General features: G+C 38.7%; 1 protein-coding gene across 1 annotated transcript in view; it reads right to left on the reverse strand.

The window, feature by feature from the left end:
- Positions 1–376: 376 nt before the first annotated feature.
- Positions 377–12,350, reverse strand: part of cad (carbamoyl-phosphate synthetase 2, aspartate transcarbamylase, and dihydroorotase) — a 29,975-nt gene continuing 18,001 nt past the window's right edge. Inside the window, exons 28-44 of the mRNA XM_042503035.2 lie at positions 12,218–12,299; positions 10,856–11,022; positions 10,574–10,738; positions 10,156–10,287; positions 9,101–9,302; positions 8,817–9,007; positions 8,535–8,675; positions 7,628–7,717; positions 6,263–6,404; positions 5,775–5,968; positions 5,601–5,675; positions 5,269–5,481; positions 4,207–4,332; positions 3,367–3,522; positions 3,122–3,223; positions 2,258–2,352; positions 377–1,350 (exon numbers count right to left, since the gene is read on the reverse strand). Of these exons, the coding sequence (XP_042358969.2) occupies positions 1,251–1,350; positions 2,258–2,352; positions 3,122–3,223; positions 3,367–3,522; positions 4,207–4,332; positions 5,269–5,481; positions 5,601–5,675; positions 5,775–5,968; positions 6,263–6,404; positions 7,628–7,717; positions 8,535–8,675; positions 8,817–9,007; positions 9,101–9,302; positions 10,156–10,287; positions 10,574–10,738; positions 10,856–11,022; positions 12,218–12,299 (2,373 nt within the window). The 3' untranslated portion in view covers positions 377–1,250. The remainder of the gene's footprint in view (positions 1,351–2,257; positions 2,353–3,121; positions 3,224–3,366; positions 3,523–4,206; positions 4,333–5,268; positions 5,482–5,600; positions 5,676–5,774; positions 5,969–6,262; positions 6,405–7,627; positions 7,718–8,534; positions 8,676–8,816; positions 9,008–9,100; positions 9,303–10,155; positions 10,288–10,573; positions 10,739–10,855; positions 11,023–12,217; positions 12,300–12,350) is intronic.

The raw sequence follows: 12,350 nt of genomic DNA on the forward strand, positions 1-12,350 counted from the left end.
TGATATCTGGAATTACAATCACACCAAAAGTAGAAAAAAAAGCATACGTAATCAGAAAATCTGTTATCTCTATTGATTGAAGATGTATTGACGAAACATGAGCCACAATGCTGCCAAAATAAGGCTCAAGTGGAGCGTGTTAATAAGCAGAAATGGAAAAAATAACAACAAAAAAAATAATTTTTGAACGAGAATTACTTATATCAGTAAAAAGTTTTTAAAAAATCTGCACAACACCTGGTCAACCTGGACTTAAAAAGTGCCGCTAAAGAACTGAATGTCTAATTAATTTTAATCTTAACGTATTTGCCAATAATCATCACAATTGAGTTTGGTGTTGTGTTGGCCTGTGTAACATATTAATGACAATGTGAACTGCAAAAGGGAAATTTCTTTTTATTATTTATTTCTCCACATAATACAAAGCAATTCACCAACACTTAAAATGACACAAATTCCCATCCGGATAAAAGTTTTAACTTCTAAACTGCTAGAGTGTAAGAAATCACCCCTAAAACTCCAAAGACCAAGCTTGTTGAGTATCTATGTGCATCCATATTGAGTTAATGTTACATGTTAAAGCCACAACACAGAGACAGTAAAGAAAAGGAAACTGGCATCATTACTGGTCAGAACAGAGCAATCCTTTAAACCATGATCTCCCTTTTAATATGTTAACTGGTCCCTTTAAATGTAACTACAGCTGAGCATTAACCAGCCACCAAAACATTCATTTCATTTACATCGCACATCATCGTACCGTCCGTGTTATGATTTAAATGCCCACCTAACTTTTTTTCTTTTCCCCAGCTACACCAAGCTCACTAGGGCTCACTTATGCACAAATCACTGATGGTCCGTCAACCATCGCAAACGAACACAACACAAAAAAATTCTCACTAGTCCCAATACAGCATCTAAATAATTTCTACTAAAGTTTAATAGAAATGTTTTAAGACATTAAAGAAATCTCATAATGGAATGCAGTAATTTTGCAGGTAAGATATGGATTTGGTCTGTCAAACAGAAGGAAAGCAGAAATCATGTTAACAGCGTGATATAATAATGATATGATATCTTCATAAACTCTGTGACTCAGTGAAAGTCTTATTGAACTCTAATAACATCCCTTTAAGGACTTGGAAAAAGGAAATTCACAGATTTCAGGGAGTAAAATGCTGGTACTGTATCTAAGACTTCTTACTCTAAAAGGTTTGACAGTTTGTGCCAGTAATAAGCCGCACGTGGATCTATCTGCTCAGTACGGTGGCCAGCAGGGCCATTCGAATGTACATGCCGTTTTCTGCTTGACGGAAATACGCCGCCCTTGGGTCTGTGTCCACCTCCACACTGAGAGAAAAATACAAAGGAGAATCAAGAGAAAGTGAAACAGAGGTTCAACAAGACTTTAACTAACAAAGATTTATTAATTTCTCACAGTACCCTGTTACTTTTATTTTTATATTTCATATCTGTCTAAGTAATGTTTTAGCTTTTTTCTTTTTGATTTTCTAGCTCTTTAATTATGTTTTTAATTGCATTTAAATGTCAATTTATAATGTGTTTCTTTCCATGTCTCGATGCTTTTGATGTTTTATGTAGAGCTCTTTAAATTGCCTTGTTGCTGAAATGGAATAAACTTCCGTTCCCTTATTTCAGGGGGAGACAATACTCAAAATGTAGATTTTTTTTCTATCTAAAAAACTGCAGCTTTGAAAAATCAACTTGAAACATAGTTGACCAAGGTCAAGCACACACTTTCAGTCTCAAAGTTTTTAGCCACGTAGATGAAATGTCTTTAATGTGAAAGAAAACCCCTCAAAATTGTATGTGTGTTCATATATACTTTCATGATAAGTGCACGCTATCTGCTGATGAAGACTGTGTGATATGACTGAAAGCTCCAGAAGAGCCACACAGACGGCTTGCTGTGACTTAAAAAAAAAAATCTGTTTTTTCTACTGCTGGTCCAAAGTCAAGCATGAACTTTGAGGGTGTCATGATAGTCTAATATTTTAAATGCAAAGCAGATGAACTGCCTATATATTATACTGTTCTATATAATACAATCAAAATATAATCTTTTACATCTTTAAAAGGAACAAAAACACAAAATGGTAAAAGTTTTCCTTTTTGGTGCATTCAGGCGCTCATGGGAAAGTAGGATAAACAAATAACATTTGATTTGGAGACAGACCAGAAAGTTTCAGCCGACTGAACGAGGACGTATAGTAAAACTGTGCTGCCTGGGCCTTACCTGATTTCATTGACTCTGGGCAGCGGATGCATCACCACCATCTTCTTCTTGGCTACAGTCATGATGTGAGGTGTGAGGATGAACTGTCCAAAACACTGAGAAACACAAAACAGAGACACATGAGCTGACTTGCTAAAGAGGTGAAAAGTCTCCTGCTTTAACAAAAACAAAAAACCCATTAAACAACCCATTATCCAATCTTAAAAAATGACTTCTTTAAGCTAACAACATTTTTTTGAACACATGTTTTTAATGTAATACCAAGTGTTATATTGAGATAAATGTCAGTGTGCTATATAGTGCAGTACAAGTTATACACCCTACTGAAGCCTAACACACCCCCTTTATAAATACACACTCATTCACAGTGTAAACTGCAAGCTTCAAATTAATGGTTGTAGTATTTCAACTACTGTAGTATTTCTACAATGACTGCATGCTCTTGATTCCATTCTGCATACTGTCCACAGTGCTGACAGCTGCGTTTACGTGCCAGGGGTTGGGGGGTGAATGTGTTGCTGCTCAGTGGTTTGGAGGCGGTGTCTCAGGGTATGTGATACATGATACATTTTTCAAAGATTATCTTTTGTGTTCTCGAGGACAGAATTTCTGCATTTTGTCTGAAAAGGAAATCACTTTCTGTTGCATAAAAACATCATGAAATGGGCCAGGTTCAGAAGATAGTGTAATAAAGTCACTATGCATGTAATTTACTCAGTTAAAAAAAAAAAAAAAGGTGGATTTAAGATTACTCTTTAAAGGTTTAAATTTGACAACATTAATGAAAGTGACATTATGACTATTTTTCTCCCTTAAACTAAGGACAAAGAGGCAGCTGGTAAAATGAAACAAGAGGTCACTTACAGCTTTGTACTCCTCCTCAGATGCGAACCTCTCCTTCTGGATCCTCGTCATGTAGAGGACGTCTGTCTCAGGCAGAGCTTCCTCGATACTCTCAAACTCCTCCTGCAAAGAGTAAAAACGCACAACATCTGTACTTTTTTGTCGTCACCGCATTATTCGGAATTTTTTTATGTAAAATAGAAAAACGTGATGATAGTGTCACACATTTAGTTTGTAAGATGTTTTAACACTATTTTAGTCCCCACCTGTCTGATGCCCTTTGAGGCCACGTAGCTGATGATCTCAGCCGGCATGTGGAGGTTCTTGGGAGCCACGTAGCGCAGGGTGATGCGGTACTGGGTCAGCAGTTTGGCGAGGGAATGAACTGTGCGGCCGTGCTTCAGATCTCCGACCATAGTTATCTGACAGAAATCACAAATGAAAATATGAGATATAAGGAACCAAAATTCTGGTATGGACTGAAGTGGCAGTTTGATGAAAACAATCAAACTAAAAGTTGGATGAAAGTGGATCACTACTGTCGTTTTTTGATCTAAATTGGTCCTTTACTATCCCTCAGCCAGTGGTAGAATGTAACCAAATACATTTGCTTGAATGCAGTACTTAAGTGCAGTTTTGAGGTACTTTACTTGAGCATTTCTCAAGTAAACGTTCTACTCCACAACATCACAGAGAGTTGTTGTACTTGTTGCTTTACTACATCTGTTTAAGACATATTTTATGTAGTTACTTTTCAAAGAATTTTTTTTTTATAAACAAACTATGATCGGTATATAACAGATTATCCATTTTTACAGACTGAACTACCAAAAGTGCATGTAATTAGTTAAAATAAGCTCCACCTTGACCAATAATAACATTAAAATTCTACATGTATGAATCAATAATCATGATCAAATAATAAGTAATATAACACAGACAGTAGCCATTTGGCATTCTGAATACTTTTGGTACTTTAAATACATTTTGTTGCTGACACCAGAATTTTCCTGATAACAGAGTACTATTATAGTGTAGTATTGATACTTTTACTTAAGTTACTTATTCGAATTCCCCGAGTCTTATTATTCCTCCATCACACTTACCGTCATGCCGTTGACCGTCCCCAGCTCCTCTCTGATGGTGAACACGTCCAGCAGCGCCTGGGTTGGATGCTCCCCGACACCGTCTCCAGCATTGATCACAGGCTTACGGCAATGACGAGATGCATTCTGGAGATGAGGTACAAGGAGGACAAAAAATGTTATGTAAAATGTATGTTAAAAATGTGATTGAAGCTATGCGATTATAAAATACAGACCATAATAACACACACACAGTGTTGCACTAAGTCGAGTATCTACATTTGATGTGGTGACACTTGAGCCAGCTTTATTTGCTGATGAAGACTGTGAGATGCAATAAAAGCACAGAAATACCTACGATATAGAACATCTGACTACACTTATCCACCAAAGAGCAATAACAAGTTATGTATTTATTTTAAACTGGTAAACTAAAAACTAAAATACATACACATACAGTACTTAGTCATAAAAATACTTGCTTTTTTCTGTAATACCACTTGGGGGGACCAAAGATTTTAACAACTTTTGCACACAAAAGTTTTTAAATTACACAAAATTTAACATTTAAATAAAAAGTTGTTTGGGTTCTTTTTAAAGGGCTTAAAAGTCAGATTCATTGTTGATGTCTCCAAATCCAGAGGAAGTTTTTTTGGTTCAGCTGCAGACAGTCTGTGGATGTCAGAGCTCTACCAGGCAGGGTCATATCTTGAAGAACATGAATGATATAACCAGATGAGAGTATATGAACAGATTTACAGGCATGTAACAGGACCCATAAAATCCATCGTAAAACTAACTGGAGGTCAGCAGAGGAAGTTAGGTGCAGCTGTGATCTAGCTCTTTCAACTAAGATAAAAATCTGCAACACATTTTAGTGTTCGTATTGCTTTTGTTTATGAGAAATAAGTTATATATGTTTACCTCATCAGAGCTGTTAAAGCATTAGAAATCCAGCACCTATTAAAAAATACTTGATACTAGTCTTATACACAGCAGCAGCAGCAGCAGCAGCAGCAAGTGAAAAAGGCACATCATATGGAGCTTGACGTTTCAAAAAGGCAAAGTCAAAGCTAAACCCACCTCCACAGCTCCAGGTGTTGGGTGTCGGAGCACCAGGACATCAGCGTAGCAGCTCATGGTCTGCACAGAGTCAGCCAGAGATTCCCCTTTTTGTGTCGACGAGGTGGATTCGCTGAAGTGGACGACTGAGCCGCCCAGACGCTGCATGGCTGCTGCGAAGGAGCTGCTGGTGCGAGTGCTGACCTCGTAAAACATGGACGCCATCACTTTACCCTGGACAGTGAGGAAGAAGGAGCGAGATTTTGAGAAGGAAAGACAAACTTTAAAGTATTTTCAGGCAGGACAGCTGTGGTAGAATGTGTTCACCAAACCAAACGTGTGTGAGGACCCACCTTCAGAAGGTCCAGGCTTCGCTCCCTCTGAACCATCAAACGCAAAGTGTGGGCAACATTGAAAAGGTGCGAGATCTGGAACAAACAAAAACATTAACAAAAAAACTAAATAAGGTGCATCGAAATGTCTCAAAATATCTTTTTACATAATAGCCCTGTTATGCGTCAGTGTACCTGCTCTTTGCTGAACTGCCTGACAGACAGGATGTGCTGGCCCACCAGCGGGTGCAGCAGAGGAGATGTCTGAAAGTGGGACACCTGTCCAGCAGGTAGCTGTCCTGGTCCTGACTGAGGGGACAGCAGCCTGGACAGAGGAGGAGGGTGGCTGTAACCTTCACCAGCACCAGATGGAGGGAGTGAGACCATCTCTGCAGAGAGCAAAATGACACAATGCACATCAGTTTAATACAGAAGAACAATGTAATACAGTATTTTGACGGTTGATAAAATGAATGAGAGTGGTAACAAGGTGAAGTTTATTCTCACTTCTACAGAGATACAATTTTGCACAGTTTGTTTAATTATAGTGATTAAAAAAATGATAAAACTGGACATTTTCTAAACTGTCGTGCACTACGGGAAGCTTCTGAGCCTGTTTTGTACAAGAGATAGATGTTTATATGTAATCACATCCTCTGTTTTCTCACTGTACTGTAAAGTACCTGGTGGTAGTCCAGGATCGGAGGAGCGGTGGACACGAGGGGGCAGCAGGTAGCGGCCCTCTCCTGCTAATCGTCGGGGGCTGGGTGCCCGGGTTCGGACTGGGCCTTCCCGGGGAGGAGTAGGATGTGTGTGCTCTGGAGTCTAAGCAATAAGACATACAGTCAATACAAAGCAAACGACATCCACCCATGAAACAGCGGTGACATAGCAGTAGTTTCAAGTAATTGTTAATAATGTGGAAGTGGCCTGTTTGAGTGTCTTTGTGTGAGACCATGCTGCCACCCAAGTAAGTTTGTTTGTTGATTCTGCCAATTCATCCTTATTTCCTTTAGCTTGAGCCTTGTATGTTAGTTGTAGTTTATAAGCAAGTGTGACGCATGTGCTAGTGAGGGTAGCATCGGCACGGTCACCACCTGGAGCTCACATAAACAGAGCTGGGGTCTGGTGAAGGTGGCATTGCTGTTTGGGTGATAGCCATGTGATAGCCAGCCTAGTTAGCTTAGCTAGCTAAGCTTAGCCTTGTATCTGTGATAGCTATGTAGTAGTTTAGCTTACCCTAAACGAAGCCTGGGTCTGTGGAGAGTGGTAATGTTGTTTAGGCTGTGATAAAGCCATGTGAGAGGTAAGGTAAGATGTATGTAGCAGTCGGGTTGCGTAGGAGCAGTGAGAGCTGGCATTAGGGGAGTGGCTCTGGGACACCAGAGTTCACCGCCTAGCCTCCTGGAGGTGTTGTGGGACCAACTAGGTGAAACACTGATGAAAGGAGGTTCCCACCTGATGACCCCAAAGACGTGTTAGTTATCACAGCTCTCTGGCCTTTATATTTAAGCCATAATAGCTGATTAGTGACCCTAGGTTCTTCATTGAGTGCTTATCCTTTTTTAGAGCAAAAGTTTCTTGTGTTTTAGTTGAATCCTGTGAATGTAAAAAGAGAACTCAATACAGATGTGGAGATGGGGCCCCATTCAACCCTATAGAAGCTGCTCAGCGGTGCATGAAGCACAAAATAGTTTGACTTCCCTGAATAAAATGACCCTGTTTTCTTTTAAGGGCTTTTTTTTTTTTAAATTGCCTTTATTGTAGTAAGCTGAAAAGTGACAGCAAAGAGGGAGCGAATAGGGATGACATGCAGCAAAAGACCACTGCCAAGGACTCAGTCGTCATGGGGCGCAGTCTACCAGGTGACTGGTGGGCCTCTATGTCAAACTGTGTTTAAAGCCTGGCTCTGTTTCAGGGGGGCTTGCTTAATACCTGTTCTGAATAATCAGCATACTGACTAGTTATCTGCCAAATAAAATCTGGTTTGTTTGGGTTTACAGTGCACACAACGTCTTGAGAACAGTACAATATGTTATCGACTTTACCATCGGACATTCTTTAACAGGCTCAGGAGGATGGATCGAAGCAGTGGACCAGGTCTTCACATCTTCACCATAACCTGGAGGGACCAAAACCTGAGAGAGACACAGACCCAAACAACTACAGCTTTAATGAAAAAATAAAAAAGGCTACATAAAGTGATGGTTAGTGTACCTCAACTTTTACTGACGTAGGTTGTACATGTTCAAGTATTACTAAATTTAGGCAAACATTAGGAGTTTGTTTTTGTTTGGGACTCATGTATGTCCTTTTTGGCCTACAAGGCAAGTGTAAAAGGGAGATGTTATATGAATAACATGAAACTATTGATCCTGCCTTTTTTTTATCTCATTTTATTACTTTGACGTTTGTTATATTACTTACTATTCTATTTTATTTTATTTTTATTTCTATTTCATTATTATATCAATTATATATTTATTACTTTAATCTAATCAATTTCTGTATTCTGGTTGATTTTTAATTATTATTGTTATTGTCATTGTTTATTTTATTTGTGGGTGGGAGTGTGTTACTGTGTGAGGGGATGTATATTTGTGTATTGATGTGCATTTTTTATGCACAGTTGAAACTTCTACTGAAACTACTGAAAATATTGTTTAAAAAAATAATGATGCACTTCTTTATAAATATTTACCATTTCCCAGCATCTTTGTACATTCCAATAAACATAGGCAATATTTTCAAAGCTTTTAATTTGAAGTTTTATCATTCATAACTATGCTACCACAATAAATGTAGCAAACAATAAAAACTAAATAATTCTAATGATAAACACTACCATAACTCATTAACCTGTTGTTTATACAGCAGTTTTTATATTTATAAATTTATCATTTGTGCACATGAAGTAGTAACCACAAATGAATATGCATGCGTGTGACTGCTGACCTGCCCGTCGATGTAGGCCACCTCTCCTCGTAGTACCACGCGGCGGACTTTACCCTTCACTTTCAGACCCTGGAAAGGTGTCCACTTTGACTTGGTGAACTGCATGGCCTGAGGAATAACCCACTCCTGCTCCAAGTCCACCTGAAAGGCACAAACAAGTGATTAAGTCATTACATTTTTTGATAACGTATAAAGCAAGATCTCAGCGAAATAAATAGATGTGCAGGAGGGATCTCAAAAATGTGATCACAACATAAAAATGTTGTATGGTTGTGTGTATACCTCCACATAGGTGTTTTCCTGGACTGGCAGGTTGAAGATCCTGCGTGGGTTGTCGTAAAGACGTTTGATGATATCATCCAGAGTGAGACGTCCATCGCTGACGGCGGTCAGCAGCAGCGGCAGCATGGTTTCCAGGCCGGGGTAACCTGGAGGAGGAGCGTCCCCGTTTTTCTCCTCCACAGAATGGGGAGCTATCAACACAAAGCAAAATAAGTAAAACATCGCTCTCTTCTTAATATGTATAATTATTTAATCATCAGACTGGTGTCTGTCCAGTAACTGACCGTGGTCCGTGGCGAAGCAGTCTATGATGTCTAGGTTTTCCCAAAGAGCCTCCATGTCCTCATGTGTTCCCAGCATGGGTCGGACCTGCGCTCGTCCGCCGCCGATATCCAGAATGTTTTCCTCACAGAGGAAGAGGTGATGAGGTGCGACCTCACATGTGACCTGGATGCCCTTCTGCTTTGCTGCTCGGATGATCAGGATCTGGAAAAAGAAGAAGAGGTAAGAAAGAAGTTTATACTCCTGGGAACATCAGGCCTGTGAATCAGCAGTGTTTTCTTCAATACTGTTAACTATAATCTAATGTGTATATTTGTAAAGATTTTGAAAGTACCATTTAGTGTTTTAGTGTTACAGCATTATGAGGGTGTGCATTAAGCATCAAAGGTTTTTGCAAATGCTTGGCATCTTCATGCAAGAGAATAAACTTAACTTAAATTGACATAAATTACAAAATTAACACACCGATATTCTACTCTTCTTTCTGGTATTTTAGCACTGCAAATATCTCCATCATTCGTTTTCTATTAAAGTTTAAGTCTGATTTATCATTAGGGTTGCAAATAATGGTTATTTTCATTGTCAATATATATGTCAATGAATTTGTCGATTCATTGATTAGTTTGGTCTCTAAAATGACAGAAAACTGTGAAAAATGTCAATCACTGTTTCTGAAAGCCTAACGTGACGTCTTCAAATGTTCAGTTGTTGTTGTTCAGCTGTTTTCAAGGAGTAAAGAAAACCAGAAAATATTTCCATTTAATTTAGATTTTTTCATCAAATTCTCAATATCTTCTCAATAGTTGACAGCTAATTGATTAATCATTGTAGCTCTATTTGTCATATGCACAACAATTACGAGAGCAGTCCTTTATTTATAATTAAACTCTTGTTCTCAGGCTTCCTCAAACAATACCACTGCAAAATGTGTAAAGAAAAAACAGTTAGAATGACAATGACATAAAACACAAAATAGTGCAGGTGTTAATGCGGTGTGTAATAATAATAATAATAATAATAATAATAATAATAATAATAATAATAAACAGAAATTTACCTCCTCCTTCTTGGCCACGTGGCAGATGTGTACTGGCCGCTGGTACAGCTGAGCCACCATGAGGATTGCAGCCACCGTCTGCTTCTCGGCATGAGCAACGATGGGCATCTGCTTGGGCCACTTCTCGAAGTGCTTCATACACAACAAGAAAGTTAGTTTAGTGTGCAGGGTGAGGACACTGGAGGCAATTTTTGTCCACTGGCCATCTGCAAGCATTAGTGCCCTAACTGTGACTAGATGCTGGTTTCAAGAAATGTCACACTGCAGAGAAAGTGAGTGAAAAGATCAAAACGCCGAAGTACAAACAAGCTTAAGGACATATTTAGCACTGTTTAAAAAAAAATTTTTTTTCTTGAGATGAATTTAAAATAACAAAAAGGTTCAACCGCAGTGATTTGTTAAAGGAATGAAGAGTTACCTCCATCCAGAGAGAGACGTTGTCCATCTTGAGGGTGGAGTATGTATCATTCAGGTACATTTTCAGGCCGGCTGCCTGGCTTGCGATAGATGGCAGGATGGCGGCGTTATCTGAAGCAGCGCCCAAATACAAGGCGTAGTCACACCGGCAGCCCGCTTTGGCCAGCTGATGACATAATTAACACAGGATCTATTTATCAATTTTTGCATCAGTTAACTTTGGATTTAATACTTGACAAATGTCAGAGAGGGTCTCTCACTTTCAAAGAACATGTGGGTGTACCTTCTGCACCAGAGCCAGAGTGCTGGCGTCAGTGATGGCGGGGGAAGTATTGGGCATCGCACACACCATGGTCACTCCTCCTGCCAGAGCAGCTGCTGTACCAGAGGAGAAGTCCTCCTTATGTGTGGCACCGGGCTCTCGCAGGTGAACGTGCACATCGATCAGCCCTGAAGAATCAATCACAAAATGAAGATTTTTACCTTTTACCTTCCTTCAGAATCAGAAATCAGAACCAGGAATACTTTATTGTTCCCAGGAGGAAAATTGCGGTAAACCAGACAGGAAGCACAATAACATGCACACAAATCACCTAGTTTCAATAATATGCATAGAACTTTTACACTGAACATAAAGTAAGCTGGTTATTCTTATCCCTGTATACATTATTCAAACAATATCCAGGTTTTGGAAAACAAAACCGAAACCAGATACTTCAATTATCTAATAATAACCAGGATATTACAGTGCATTAAGAACACACAAAAGTGACAAAACAAGCTAACAATCGTGAAAAAAATCAATAAATTCACACCAGGAGTCTACTTTTTACTGTAAAACTTAAAAATAAAATGTCAACATCTTTTTTTAAGTTAGTATTAAAAATATGATAAAAATTATATCTAAAATTGTTATTAATACTAAGGCAAGGCAAGTTTATTTGTATAGCACGTTTCAGCAACAAAGCAATTCAAGGTGCTTCACACAGAACATTGAAATACAACAACAGGGGGAAAGGAAACACATTTAAAACATTAGAAAAGAAGCATGTAAAAGGTGATTAAACAGCAAGTGGGAAAACAACACATAAAACCCAAAAATATAAAAACACATATATTGAAATAAGAGTTGCAGTGCAGAGTTTTGAAGTAAAATATAAAATTTAAAAAGTAAAAAGCCTTTTAGTCAAAGCCAGCAGTGAACAGGTGAGTCTTTAACCTTGACTTAAAAGAACTCAGACTCTCAGCAGACCTGATATTTTCTGGTAGTTTGTTCCAGATATACGGAGCATAGAAACTGAATGCTGATTCTCCATGTTTAGTTCTGACTTTTGGAACACAGAGCAGACCTGCACCAGATGACCTGAGTGGTCTTGATGGTTCATACTGGACTAGAAGGTCTTTAGCCTACTATAATATATTATTACATTCAAAACAATATTCTACCTGGGATGATGACTAGATTAGTTTATAACTGCTCTTTTTTTGTACATCTTTATTTTAAAAGACGTTAATGTATTTTTGTAGTTTCCTAGAAGACAATATTAAAAGAAAAAAAGTCTACTTTCCGTTTTGTAGCTGCAGATAAATGAGCCTCTTAAAGCATCTGCACTCATTCAATTAGTAGAGCAACACAGAAACTTACCAGGCAGACGGACCAGCGTCTGGGATGTCATGCTGTCAATGTGCGTTTTCACTGGTGGACTTCGACCAACCTGACGAAGAGCCTGAAAACCAATCAGTTCATGTTACTTAAGTTGCCACCCAATGAAAAGTTT

The sequence above is a fragment of the Plectropomus leopardus genome, chromosome 16, assembly GCF_026936395.1.
Source record: "Plectropomus leopardus strain MGB_pleo_1.0 chromosome 16, ASM2693639v1, whole genome shotgun sequence".
In the NCBI taxonomy this organism is placed as follows: domain Eukaryota; kingdom Metazoa; phylum Chordata; class Actinopteri; order Perciformes; family Serranidae; genus Plectropomus; species Plectropomus leopardus.